Here is a 13,606-nt window from a genome sequence, read left to right as displayed (position 1 = left end):
GAAAGTAAACAAATATTAAACTCTAGTTTTCTGCAGTAGTATAGGTTAGCCATTCTGAAACAATCTACTGTGTATTGTAGAATTGAGCAAGTGAGTAAATATATTGAGAATAACAGGAGCCAGCCTCCCTCACTGTTTCCAAGTATAGAAAAAAGAAAGACTCGAATTAACCCTGTGGTGTTGAATTGGTGGCATCAGAATGAACTTATGATTTTTAGTATAGAAAGGAAGAAAGGAAAGAAGGAACAGAGGAAAGGGAAGGAAAGAAAACAAAGAGAGGAAAGGAAAAAGAAGGGAAGAAGCGCAGGAGAAAGAAATCAATAGCTATAGATACGTATGGATTTTTGTTTTATTTTGTCTTGTTTTAGAGTGAAAGAGTGCACATGTCAGTGAGGGGAAAGGAGCAGAGGGAAGGAGGGAGGAAGGAAGAGAGAGAGAGAGAGAGAGAGAGAGAGAGAGAATGTTAAGCAGGCTCCATGCTCAGTGTGGAACCCTATGCAGGGCTCAATACCACAACCCTGAGAAACCTGAGCTAGGAACCCTAGGAAACCTGAGCTGAAGCAAGAGTCAGACACTCAACTGATTGAGCCACCCAGGCACCCCAGATATGTACATTTTTTAATATACATTTATATTCCTATTTCTTAGCTCTCTGAGAGGCCCTTGAAGCAAACACACCCCATGGAAATATTTGCTAGCACTCTCACCTTGGTTTTTAAATACCAATAAGCACCAAGAAAAGAACAGGCGTCCTTGGAGAAAAGGATAGTTTGGGGACTGGGATTGAGAAAGTACAAGATGAGCCCGAAACATTTTGTACCAGCAAAGAAGTGCTCAAAAAATAATGAGGAAACATTACCACACCCCCCCCCCCCAAAATTCATTGGAGCTGGCCTGATGGGTCTCCACTGGCCAAATCTGGGACAATTTTCACATTAAAATTTAAAAAATGATAGCAACAGGAGACTCAAGAAATAAATAAGATTATGAGTCTAATCCGACATAAGTAAACAAACACAAGTGAGAGAGGGGAGGCTCTTCTTGCAGAATACCAACTAATCAATATGGAAGGAATTATGAAGTTTTAAAAGAATCACCATTTGGCAACCATCTTAGTAATAAATGATTCAGCCAAATATCATCAATAGATGTTTAAATAGTGGGAGGAAGTTTAAGGAGGAAGAGAACACTTTTATGCAGTCTGAAAGTATCCTCTCGCAAGTGATTTATTAAAACAGAAAAACGGTAACTTTACAGTGGCTTGATTTAGTGAATACAACCTTTCAAAGTGATCAAAGTTAACATCACCAATAATAATGCTGGGTCAAAGCAGCATCACAAATCTCTCAATCTGATACCCTAATTATTGTTGCTAAAAAATATGTAAACTGAATCTAATTATGAGGAAATATCAGACAAACATAAACTGAGGGACACTCTGTAAAAATAACAAGCCTGTATTCTTCAAAACTGTCAAGATCATAAAAAAAGACTGAGGAGGCTCTAGATTAAAGGAGGTCAGAGAAATATGACAAAAGCAATGTGTTACTCTGTACCAGAAAAGAAAACAAATTTCTATAAAAGATATTATTAGGACAATTATTAAAATTTGAATATGAACTATATATTCAATTTAACATCAATGTTAAATTTCCTGATTTTGATCACTGTATTGTGGTTATATAACAGGAAATCCTCATTCTTGGGAAATGTACTGAAGTATTTATGGTTAAAAGGGCATGTCTATAAAATAACCTTAAATACTTAGGAAAAAGACATGTGTGTGTTTGTTTGTGTGTAGTGTCATAGGGGGTGGGGGAGAAGAGAGGGAGAGAGCCAATGATAAAGTATATGGGACAAAATGTTAACAATAAATGAATTTGGATAAAGATATGCAGGAGTTATGTGTATAATTCTTACAACCTTTCTGTAAATGTGAAATTATATCAAAATTAAAAGTTTTTTTAAAAAAGTCAACCCTTCATTTTATCATCTGAGGTAAGCCAAATTCTAGCTGTGGTTCAGAATTAATCTTCTAAGTGCCAATTACTTTCACACAATATCTCATATAATCAACATTCAGAAAAAATAAGGTTAAAAAAACTATCATAAGTTGTGTCTGTAAAAGAAGTGGAATCTGATGTGACCGTTTGTCATTACATGCCTTCCTGTCCTCGTTACAAAAGCCCTCTTCTCTTCTCTTTCCCTTTCCATGGTGGCCTGGGGCCTGTTGTATTCAGTCAACCAGTATCCCCTTCCCTTGACTAAAGTGATTCTTTCATGGGCACATGACCCAAGTTTGCACTTGCCTGCAAGAGATAATGAGGATGCAGCACCCTCTCTGCTGACATTTCTTTTCTAGGATGAGCCTTGGGCTGCTGGCTGCCATCATGCTCACCTTGTGGGGAGAGCCCATCCAAGAGATGGTAAGAACAGGGGCCTAATGCAGCTGTGCTTGAGGATCTACCCCTGGAGTTAGATGAACCAAAAAACTCTATCTGTGCATAAGTTAGCCACATAAGTTTCCATTACTTTTGATGAATGTATTTTTAATTGACATAGTAGGTAAAGTGTAATACAGACAAAACAGTTCAAGTTGTTTCTATGAAAATAAAAACATTCCTTCAAAAAGTAGAAAAGTCATGCTTTTTACTCACCAGTAATAAAGCTACAGTCAAATTAAATAAATCTCCAACTCTGTTAAGTAGAAATTAACATGTACTAGAAAATAAAGACAATATTTAATAGCTTACTAAATGTTGCATTGTGCCCATGTTTTTTTAGTATTGTTATGTTATAAAGTTAAACTTGAAGAAATTAGGAACCAAAACTTATAATAGTTTAACAATTATTTTCTGTGAGATCACAGAAAAAGTAAAGGCAAAAGAAAGCTCAGATCAAATCCCAGGATATGCCAGTTTAATTCACTTCTTTTCATGACAATAGTTTTATAGCCTATACACAAAGCAAATGACTTCACAGAATATGGATTAAATGTGTAAATGAAGGTATGCAGATCTACAAATATCAGCTTTGTAAAACAACTAAAAGCATACGTCATACTAAGATATTATGTCTTTTAAATACAAAGATGAGCATATAACATTTATCAAAAACTTACCATCAGAACTTGTAAGGACAAAGCTTTCTGCTTGAGTTTGCTTCTTTATGCCTAAACTTTTTGGAAACCAGTGAAGATCTATTGGGTAAATATCATCAGGAAGCTTTACTATCTGACTTGTTTCACTTGTTAACAAGTTCCACTTCACTATCTGGTGGTCATCACTACATGAATACAGTTCTTCAGCAGTAGTCCAGCCCACACAGCTGACTAATTCTTGATGTGTCAACGTGTTAAGGAGACATAAAACACACAAAAGCCTTAAATCTTAATAAAATAATTCACAGATGCAGAGTATAAGAAAAAATAAGGTCAAATGTTTCAAAGTTCTATATATATTTCCATTTCATGACTTTCATATTTTCTCCATAAAAAGGAAAATAAGTATCTACCACAACAGTTGTAAGAAGAATGGAAAGCAAGAAATCCGCATGCCAAAAGAGGAAAAAAAGAAAGATCTGGTGACATGAAAAATTTTAAATTGTGGTATGAAATATTCCATAAATAAAGCCAAATGATACACAAAGACATCTAGCAGATCAAAAGGTATGAAAGGATATACACTAAACAGTTGGGGGATAGGTGAGAAGAAAAGGGAACTATAATTTTTAAATTTACATATATCTGTATCATTTATTAGAATAAACATGTATTATTTTGATAAGTTTTAAAAAATCAAGGGTTGAAGACTGAAATCTAACAGTAAAATACCTGCTTAACTTACACATTATAATAACAATTTACGTAGGAAAAAACCTACAGCCTAACTGCCAAAACTAAAATCTTACCAAATTTTTTTACATTAAATTCAGGAAACAATTCAATTATAATTTACTGCACCTACATGGTGCATAGCACTAGATAGATATGAACCCTAAAATTTCCACCTTATTTAACCCATTTGTTCAGTCTCTGATTTATCACAAGGATTTCTACAAATTGAGGTGTTCAAGTTTAGCCCTCTCTTCCTCCATCAGAACAAGCTGCTTACCCTGGCAGAACTGTGTATCTAGGGAAGGCATTTCAGTTCATCATTTACGAGGGACCTTTCTCTTCCTTATATCTAGGTTTCTGTATTACCAGATCATTCCTAGTTGGGTTGTTTTTTCTCTTGTTATTGTATAATCCTTTTTACTTCCATCGCTTCTCATTACTGGTTTTTATTGGCTTATCTGAGCAATCAATAAACTCCAATGGAAAAAAAAAGACAATGTGCTATAATTGTTCTGGAATATTCTAAGATTTTTTAATACTTAAAAATGATAGATTAAGAAAATAACCAAAAAGATAAAAGAGAAATTATACGAAGAGTTTAACAGTTTGTACAAATAGGTAATAATGTGGCATTGTAATATTCAGAACTCAAAATATAATCTAAATAAAAGGACCTGAATATCACTAGATCATTACTGAAAAAAGTGTTCCAATACAACTGCTATAGCCTAAACAATGTCAGGTAAAACCAAGAAAGGAAGAAAATACACATATGGGTGTGTGTGTGTGTGAGCACATACACACACACACACACACACACACACACACATACACACACACAACACACCCATTCCAAAACAAAAAAACATTAAGTTTACCCTTATATAAAGTGATGTGAGTACATGTCAGACATGTGTGATGTATCTTCAAGAGTATGGGAGAAATGAGGGGACTAACAGACTCAGAAAGTTTAGAAACTCATCATTCTTCAACTTGAAAAGGTAAAAGCAAACAATGGACACAGTCAAAAATCTGTAAAATTGTATAAAGCATAAACTCCTGAAGGCACATTTTGAAAAGACAGTAAACATGATTTAAGGAAAAACAAAGGGAATTGTATCTTCACTCTAAAGGTAAAATAAGATAATATAAATTTTTAAAGTTTGATCAAATGTCCAAACAGTCCTTTGCTATCTCTGATGAAGGACCACATTTTTCTCTATTTCAAATATATTGTAAAACATTTTGTAAGATAAAACATAAATGAATTATTAGAAAAATGATCTTATATTTGGGTGTTGTGACAATGTCAAATTGCTACAAAAATTTCTTACCTCTTACCTTCTAATTTCTGTACGTGTCCCTTCACAGACCTGCAATAAAGTCTACAGATGATTCTTATAGAAGCACTGATATAAATAACTAAGAATGAAGATAGAGAGGCCTGTCATATTTTCTTGACACATTTTTAGGTATTCTTACTAACAAAATATAGGGTCATGCATTTGAGAAAATATTTATAATTGCTACCTTCCCACATGAAATAATAAAGTTCTGACTGCTCAGATTTCCCCAGCTTATCCTCCACTTTATCATGAGTATGAAGAAACAGAGCAGAGCTCAATGAAAACATACGAGATCACACTAGCAAAGAAATTATTTGGTTTTAAAAAAAGCTGCTCTTCAAGATCCTACTAGACTAAACAAAAACTGTGTTTTATGTACTTAAGCTTAGTACTTAAGTAGGGTAAGAAAAATGTCAATAAGAATTTGAAAGTAAGATTTAGAGCAAATAGTTTGCTTTGGAAAATTACCTGCAAAACATGATCTCAAATATTTCAAAAACAATGTAGCTAAATTGCCATTAAAAAGAATTTTTAAAAATCCACTCTTTAGAATATAAAATAGAAAAAAAAACTTTTAACAATACTCTAGTAAGATGATCACAATAAGGTTTGTAAGTATCAAAAGGATATGTTTTGGTTCTTTTAGAAGAGATATCTTCAGTCTCATGTCTCCACTTTCAGCAGAATTTTAAAATGCCACTTGATTGCATTCACTGTAAAAATAAAAGTTGAAGGGAAAATATAAAATCTGCATTAAAAACAAACACATGTACACAAAAAAAATAAAAGCAAACAAAAGATCTTAGCACTCTAAGGACACTGAAACACCTTTAATACCGTTGGCATCAAATACACGGAAAGAGGAAGAAACTAATCCGTGTGCTAATCCTGCCAAGGAGTGACTGGAAGCCTTGGGTTGGACTCCAGAGGTCCTCTACAACCTGCCTGAACATACTAAATCTGACCAGGTAAATAATTTCCAAATGCTGTCCTGGGGCCAAATCAAAGGACTCTGTAAACTGGAAACCCCTTAATGGCAGATCAATATTGGTCCTATTGAATGGTTTATACATTAGAATAAATTTCCAAGGTCAGATCAAGGGATCAAGGCCTTAATTTTAATGGGCTTAATTCTGGACCCCACATGGAAATATTATGACATCAACAACCTAGTGGTCTAATCTGAGTGTACATTCTTCTTTTTTTTTTTTTTAGTTTATTTACTTATTTTGAGACAGAGAGAGAGAGAGCGCACACGCACGCCTGCATGCATGAGCACGAGTAGGGGAGGGGCAGAGAGAGAGGGAGAGACAGAATCCCAGGCAGGCTTCTCACTGGCAGTGCAGAGCCCAACATGGGGCTCGAATTCACAAACCATGAGCTCATGACCTGAGCTGAAATCAAGAGTCAGAAGCTTAACCAACTTAGCCACCCAGGCACCGCAATCTGAGGTGTACATTCTACTGGAGGTAGATACACTGCCCAATAGTTATGGTTGCCATGGTGGCAATGTGAAAAATAAGTGAGTTATTTAAGGAAGAGGTAATAAATCTCTTATAAAAGTTACATAAAAACCACAATATAATTGCCAAATAAAAATATGGAAAAAGAAGAGTAATACTCCCCCAAATAGCCATGTCATCAAACAATATAAATCAAATGGAGCTTCCTCAAAAAATTAAAAAAAGAATTACCCTATAATCCAGTAATTGCACTACTGGGTATTTACCCAAAAAACACAAAAACACTAATTTGAAAGGATATATGTACTCCTATGCTTATTGCACCATTATTTATAATAGCTAAATTATGTTAGGAGCCCAAGTGTCCATTGATAGATGAAAGGATAAAAAAGAAGTGAGACAAATATGTATATATAATGGAACACTATTCAGTCATAAAAGAATGAAATCTTGCTATTTGCAGCAACATGGATGGGTCTTGAAAGTATAATGCTAAGCAAAACAAGTTGGTCAGAGGAAGACAAATACTATATGATCTTACTCATATGTGGAACGTGGGAAATAAAACAAAGGGGAAAAAATGAGAGAGAGAGGGAGAGAAACCAAGAAACAGACTCTTAACTATAAAGAACAAACTGATGATTATGAGAGAGGAGGTGGGAGGGGTGATGGGTAAAAAAGGTGATGGGGATTAAAGAGTGCACTTACCATGAAGAGCACTGAGTAATGTATAGAATTGTTGAATCACTATACTGTACACCTGAAACTAATATAACACTGTATGTTAACTATACTGGAATAAAAAAAAAACTAAACAAAAGGTATAAACTAAGAAAATGCTAAATTGTCTGAGTCTAATTTATAGTGACAGAATTCTGAGTAATATCACTAACCTAAAAAGAAAAAAAATGAAAGTGTATTTAAAGGGAAAAAAAAAACACCCTTCACCAAGTAGAAAATTACTGCTAAGTACATTAAAGGAGGTGCTGAGTATAGATTAAGTATTCAGTAGGCCTCCCTTAGATAAGTTCTCATTCTCCCAAATCCAAGAAGACTTTTAGATCAGCAAGGTAGTAAATACAGCTGTATTTCAGAGCACCTTTTTCACTTACTCTGCTCATAAATTTGTTAGACTAGGTCGGGGTGAGAGTAGCAATAGGGACTGTTAAAAAAAAAAAAACACAGAAAAAAATCTGAAGTTTTATGGTCAACCAATATGTTATTGGGGTCAGAAACCTTTCTCCTCCTGCTAGTTCACCTAGGGAGATTTCTGTTCTTCAGAAGTATGCATCTGTGTATAGTAGCCAGAGCAAGAACACACTTTCTCCTAGGCATTCTTTCCAAGCTTACTTTTTGGTCCTTAGGAGCACCTTTTGTACTTTTCTCAAAACTCCTTCCTCCCTTTCATCAGAACTTCTCTAATTACAGGGGAAACGAGCAAAAACATTTATAAAATGTTGCTTTTTCACAATAATTCAAATTCGCCAAGCTTATAAGGATTTTAAAAGAATAAAGGCAGAGAAATTGTTGCTTCTGGAAATGACAACACAATAGATAAGAAAATATATATACAATCTGAATATATAATTACACTCAGACACTTAAAAGATCGTTAGCAAAGACATGATGTATCCTACATCAAAATACCTCAAATTGCTGAAATTCATAACAATTAAGAATAATTCCTTACCAAAGATATTATAATCCCATATAAATAGTAAAGGCAGTATGGTGTTTACAAGAAAGGTATCTGCAACCATTCAGAAACGTGGTGCCAAGGAATCAGAGGGTGGCATTCTAACACTGGGAAGATTCTCCCTTGCTCAGACAGATTTTCCCCATACATCCTATTTAGCTGAGATCATCAGCTGAGATCATCTGCATGATATGTGCATTGTGATGTGAGACTGGAGAGAGGAATAATGGAAAAGTAGTATTCGAGCATAGACAATTTGGGGAAGTGCAAAGCTGTCTGAGGACTGCACTCAGGCTTTTTTTTCTGATCACCAAGGATCTGACCAGTCAATAGTATTTGGGGAGAGGGAGTGGCTGGGGTAGGGGAGATAATTGTAAGAAAATCTCTAGAGGATAGCTAACTTGATTTATTTTGCAACTTTATATGGGAAGCAGATGGGAACAACTATGCCTTTGCTACTAAAAACCATTGATCATTGATAATTTGCTTTTGGTCCAGTATGGGTCAACATTCATGGGGCTTAAGAGGAAAAAATATGCCCAGCAAACGCTGATAGTCCAGCTACCAAAATATACTCCAAATCTGGTCACTTCTCTGTGCCTCCATCATAGTCCAAAGCCATCATCATCTTCTACATCCATTACTGCAGTAAACCCAGAACTAATCTTCCTGCTCCTACACTTACCACTTCAAATTCTTCTAAGTACAGCAGCCATAATGCTTTTAAGGTTAAGTCAGATCACAACAGCCAGTATTAGTCAGTATGGCTAAGACACAAGTGAGTGAAGGGAGTGGCAGGAAATTGGGAACGAAGAGGAGGGACACACAGATCATGAAAGGGCTTGGAAAACCACGATAAAAGCTTTGGGTTTTCTTCTGAATGAATGGAGAAGCCAGTAGAGGGTTATGAGCAAAGAAGTGATATGATCTGACTTACATTGTTAAAGTGGCAATATGGATGGTATGAAAAAAAAAAGATCAAGGATGAGCAAGACTGAAAGCAGAGAGGCCAGTTAAGATTTCACTAATCCACAAGAGAAATCAAAGTGGCTTGAATGAGGAGGGTAGTAATGGCACAAATGGTATGAAGTGGGCACATTCTGAAAATATTTTGAAAGACGATTCCACAGGATTTGTTGATGTATTGGGTTTAAGAGAAAGAAGAGCCAAATAATGACTCTAAGGTTTCAACAGGTAGAATGCAGTTGCCATTCACTGAGATGAGGAAGATGGAGTGAGAAACAGGTTGGAAGGAGGATATCAAAAATTCTGTCTTGAATTTGTTAAGTTCAAGGTGTCCATTATACATCCAAATGGAGAATTCAAGGAGAAAATGGATATCCAAGTTTGGAGTCAGGGGAGAGGTCAGAGCTAGAGATCTCAATGAGATATTAGTTTGTGGGTTATCAGCACAAAGATCATATTCAAAACCACGGTGTAAGATAAGACTTAGAACATAAAAATGTGGTAGCTTCAATGGTCTAGAAGTCCTACGAAAGTCTGAAGAATTGTCAACATTAAGATTCAAGAGGAAGTGGGGCACCTGGGTGGCTCAGTCAGTTAAGTGCCAGAATCTTGACTTCAGCTCAGGCCATGACCTCATGGTTCATGAGATAGAGCCCCACATCAGGCTCTACACTGACAGCACACAGCCTGCTTGGGATTCTCTCTCTCCCCTTTCTCTCAGCCCCTTCCCCGCTCAAGATAAATAAACATTAAAAAAAAAGATTCTAGAGGAAGTAAAACAGAGAAAAATAAGTGGAGATACATAGACAATGGGATGCTTAAAACAGATTTGGGGAGAGAATGTAGATATTGGTAATGATAAGGTAGGTTAAGACTGTCAAAGTGGGTGTATGAGATCAAGGAACCAAGAGGCCAGGGAAAGGAATGGATTTATTTGTGGATGTTAAATCACTGAGAATAATGATAATAATAGTGGTGGGGGATAAAGACAGCTAGCCAGGTGCTAAAATATTCATTGAATGAGGAAAAATAGAAAAGAGACCTACAGCTGACTACAAAAGACAGGATAAAGAATGGTTTAATCTGGTAGAACTCCTTTTAAAGGGACTAGGGAATTTTAAAGAGGAAGAGAAAGAGACTCAATTGTCCAGATACATCAGTGAAGAACAAGGCCCTTTGACATATAGGATTCTGGGAGGCAAAACAGCCTCCACTTGATGAGGCCAGGGGGAAAGCAGTTTCCTTAGATTTAAGGAGATTTCCTTAGATTTAACCAGATTTAGGTTAGACTAACAAGGTAAAGCAATCATTCAGAGTAAAAGTTGAGGATGTAGATTTGGCCAATGACACACCGTGAGTTCAAAAAGGTCGAGTTTTAGATGGGGAGGAACTAAGAGTTTGGGACAGATGGTGGGAAATGGTAGCTGCCCCTCCAATATTCACTCATCCCTGCTTCTGTGGTAGTAGAATCTGAATTTTTGCTGTACACCTTGCTACCTAGAGTAAAACAATGTTTCCTAAGTGCCCTCAAAACTAGTGTGGCCACATAGGGCATTAACAATTCTGAAACCCACATGGAGACACTACAGCATCATCAACTTAGTGTCCCAATCTGGAATTTACACTCTGGGGGGTTAGATAGCAATGCCCAACAGTTGTGGTTAGCCACAGCAGCAATATGAAAAGTAAATGAGTTACTTAAGGAAGCCATTTTATTAACTTTTATAAAAGTTTTATAAATCACAATATAACTGACAAATAAAAACTTGGAAAATAAGGGGTGCATGGGTGGCTCAGTTGGTTAAGTGTCCGACTTCAGCTCAGGTTGTGATCTTGCAGCTCGTGAGTTCAAGCCCCGCGTCTGACTCTGGGCTGACAGCTCAGAGCCTGGAGCCTGCTTGGGATTCTGTATCTTCATCTCTCTCTGCCCCTCCCCTACTCTCTCTATCTCTCTTTCTCTCTCTCTCTCAAAAATAAATAAACATTAAAAAAACATTTTTTTTTTAAATCGGAAAATAAAAGTAATACTCCTGGGGCGCCTGGGTGGCTCAGTTAGTTGAGCGTCTGACTTCACCTCAGGTCATGATCTCACATTTTGTGGGTTTGAGCCCTGCACCAGGCTCTCTGCTGTCAGCGCAGAGCCTGCTTTGAACCTTCTGTCTCCCTCTCTTTCTGCCCCTACCCTGTCCTCACGTGTGGTCTCTCTCTCTCTCAAAATAAATAAATAAACTATAGTTTATTTTGAGAGAGAGAGCGAGAAGAGGGGAGGAGCAGAGAGAGAGGGAGAGAGAATCCCAAGCAGGCTCCACACTGTCAGCATGGAGCCCCACACATGGCTCATCTCATGAGCCACGAGATCACAACCTGAGCCGAAACCAGGAGCCCAATGCTTAACCAACTGAGCCACCCAGGCACCCATCAAAAATAAAGACATTAAAAAAATAAAAAGAGTAATACTCTCAAGCCATGTTATCAAGGCCATGTATCACAAAGCAGCAACAAGATAGAAGGAACCAAGATTCTTGACCTTGTGGAGAGTCATATCAGCCTTGTATCACCTATTCACAGATAGAGAATAAAGTTTTATCACGTGTAAGTTACCATCATCAATGGCTAAACCTAATAATGAACTAACACAGGGAATTAAGAATCATAAATGTGGAGACTGATGTATACACGGATGTAAGGTATGCTGGAATAGTTCCAATGGTCTTTCAAGGGAAGGTGGATAGGCAATTTAAATGGTTGCCTTCTTTCTGGAACTGGCCTCTTAGGTAGTTTGTAGTTTGATGCAGCATTTTGTAAGGGAGGAAGAAGCAACCTTCCTAAGAGCACATGGAACTCTGTGGGATTCCTTTTCAATCTGTTAGGATCAACTTCCATGGGCAGTTTAGGGAAGGAAAGGAATTGCAGAATTATAGAGTAAATAAATTTCACCAGCCTTTTCTCCTAATTTTCCCAAACTTAAACTGTGGGCTCAGTCTCTGTACCTCCTCTATAACTACACTCATCACCATGGTGATATCACCTAGTTTCATGGCTTACTATAAAGTCAAATATATTGACTACATAGTGACAACTTACAATTTCTTATCTCCAGTTCAGACCTCTCCACTGACCCTGACTTTTATATCTAACTGATTATTTGACAACTTATCTGAATGTCTAACAGACATCTCAAACTTGGGATCCAAATAAAACTCCTGATCTTTCCTCCAACTTCAGTCCTTCCACAGCCTTACCCATCTCAGTAAATGGTAATTCCTTTCTTCCACTTGCACAGGCCAAAAACTTTAGAATTACCACTGACTCTTACATCCAAATCCAATTTTTAAAAATGAAAACTTTTACACTTTGTCTTCAGAATATCTGATTTTCACCACTCCCAATGCTATGACTCCAGTTCAAGGTGCTACCATTTGTTAACCTAAATTATAATAACCTCCTAGTTGGCCTCTAACCCCTCATGATCTGTACTCACCATGGCAGCCAAAGTGACTGCTTTAAAATAGATCACAGCATTTCTCTGCTGAAAATACTCTAATGGCTTCCTATCTTACTCAGAGTTAAAACAAAGTTCTTACAATGGTGTTCAATGCTTTTATTAATCTAATTCCTCTAATGGTTAATTTTATGTGTCAACCTGGCTACACAATGGTGCCCAGCTATTTGGGCAAATGCTAGTCTAAATGTTGCTGTAAATGTATTTTTTTGGAAGTGGTTAACAGTTACATCAGTCAACTTACAGTAAAGCAAATTACCCTGCATACTGTGAGTGGGCTCCATCTAATCAGTTGAAGGCCTTATGAGCAAAGACCACAGTTTGCTAAAGAAGGAATTCTGCCTCCAGACTGCAACACAGAACATTTGTCTGAGTTTCCAGCCTTTGGACTCAAGACTACAACGTCAACTCTTCTTTCTCTGGAGAGCCCTAATATACCCACTATTTCTCTGACCTCACCTGTTTCCTCACTCTTTTCACTCAAATTGCTCCAACCACATGAACCTCTGTTTTTCTTCTAACATACTAAGCATGCTCCTGCCTTGGGACCTTTGTACTTGTATTCTTTGTCTGAAATCCCTGCCCCTCCCCCATAGCTGCGTGGTTTACTCCTCTACCCTCATTTACATCTTTCCCCCAAAGTCACCTCAGTAAAGCCTTCTCTGTATACCCTATTTAAGGCCATTTGCCATATTAGGCATTTTACTTACCATTTCCCCTTCTAAAATGTAAGCTCCTTAAGTGTAAGAATTTTTGTATTTAGTTCATTCCTATATCCTCTGCAACTAAAACCATCCT

General features: G+C 36.8%; 1 protein-coding gene across 3 annotated transcripts in view; it reads right to left on the bottom strand.

Moving 5' to 3' along the window:
- Positions 1 to 13,606, bottom strand: part of IFT80 (intraflagellar transport 80) — a 139,292-nt gene that overhangs the window by 117,967 nt on the left and 7,719 nt on the right. For 2 of the 3 annotated variants that reach the window (XM_043595012.1, XM_043595011.1), the window contains exons 2-3: positions 5,812 to 5,894; positions 3,122 to 3,343 (exon numbers count right to left, since the gene is read on the bottom strand). The exons of the other annotated variant lie outside the window; for it this stretch is intronic. In XM_043595012.1, coding sequence (XP_043450947.1) covers positions 3,122 to 3,343; positions 5,812 to 5,848 — 259 coding nt within the window. In that variant the 5' untranslated portion in view covers positions 5,849 to 5,894. The remainder of the gene's footprint in view (positions 1 to 3,121; positions 3,344 to 5,811; positions 5,895 to 13,606) is intronic. 3 annotated transcript variants of the gene reach the window in all.

This window comes from Prionailurus bengalensis, chromosome C2, assembly GCF_016509475.1.
Source record: "Prionailurus bengalensis isolate Pbe53 chromosome C2, Fcat_Pben_1.1_paternal_pri, whole genome shotgun sequence".
In the NCBI taxonomy this organism is placed as follows: Eukaryota; Metazoa; Chordata; class Mammalia; order Carnivora; family Felidae; genus Prionailurus; species Prionailurus bengalensis.
The sequence above is the reverse complement of the archived record's forward strand: the minus strand, read 5'-3'. Positions and strand labels throughout refer to the sequence as shown.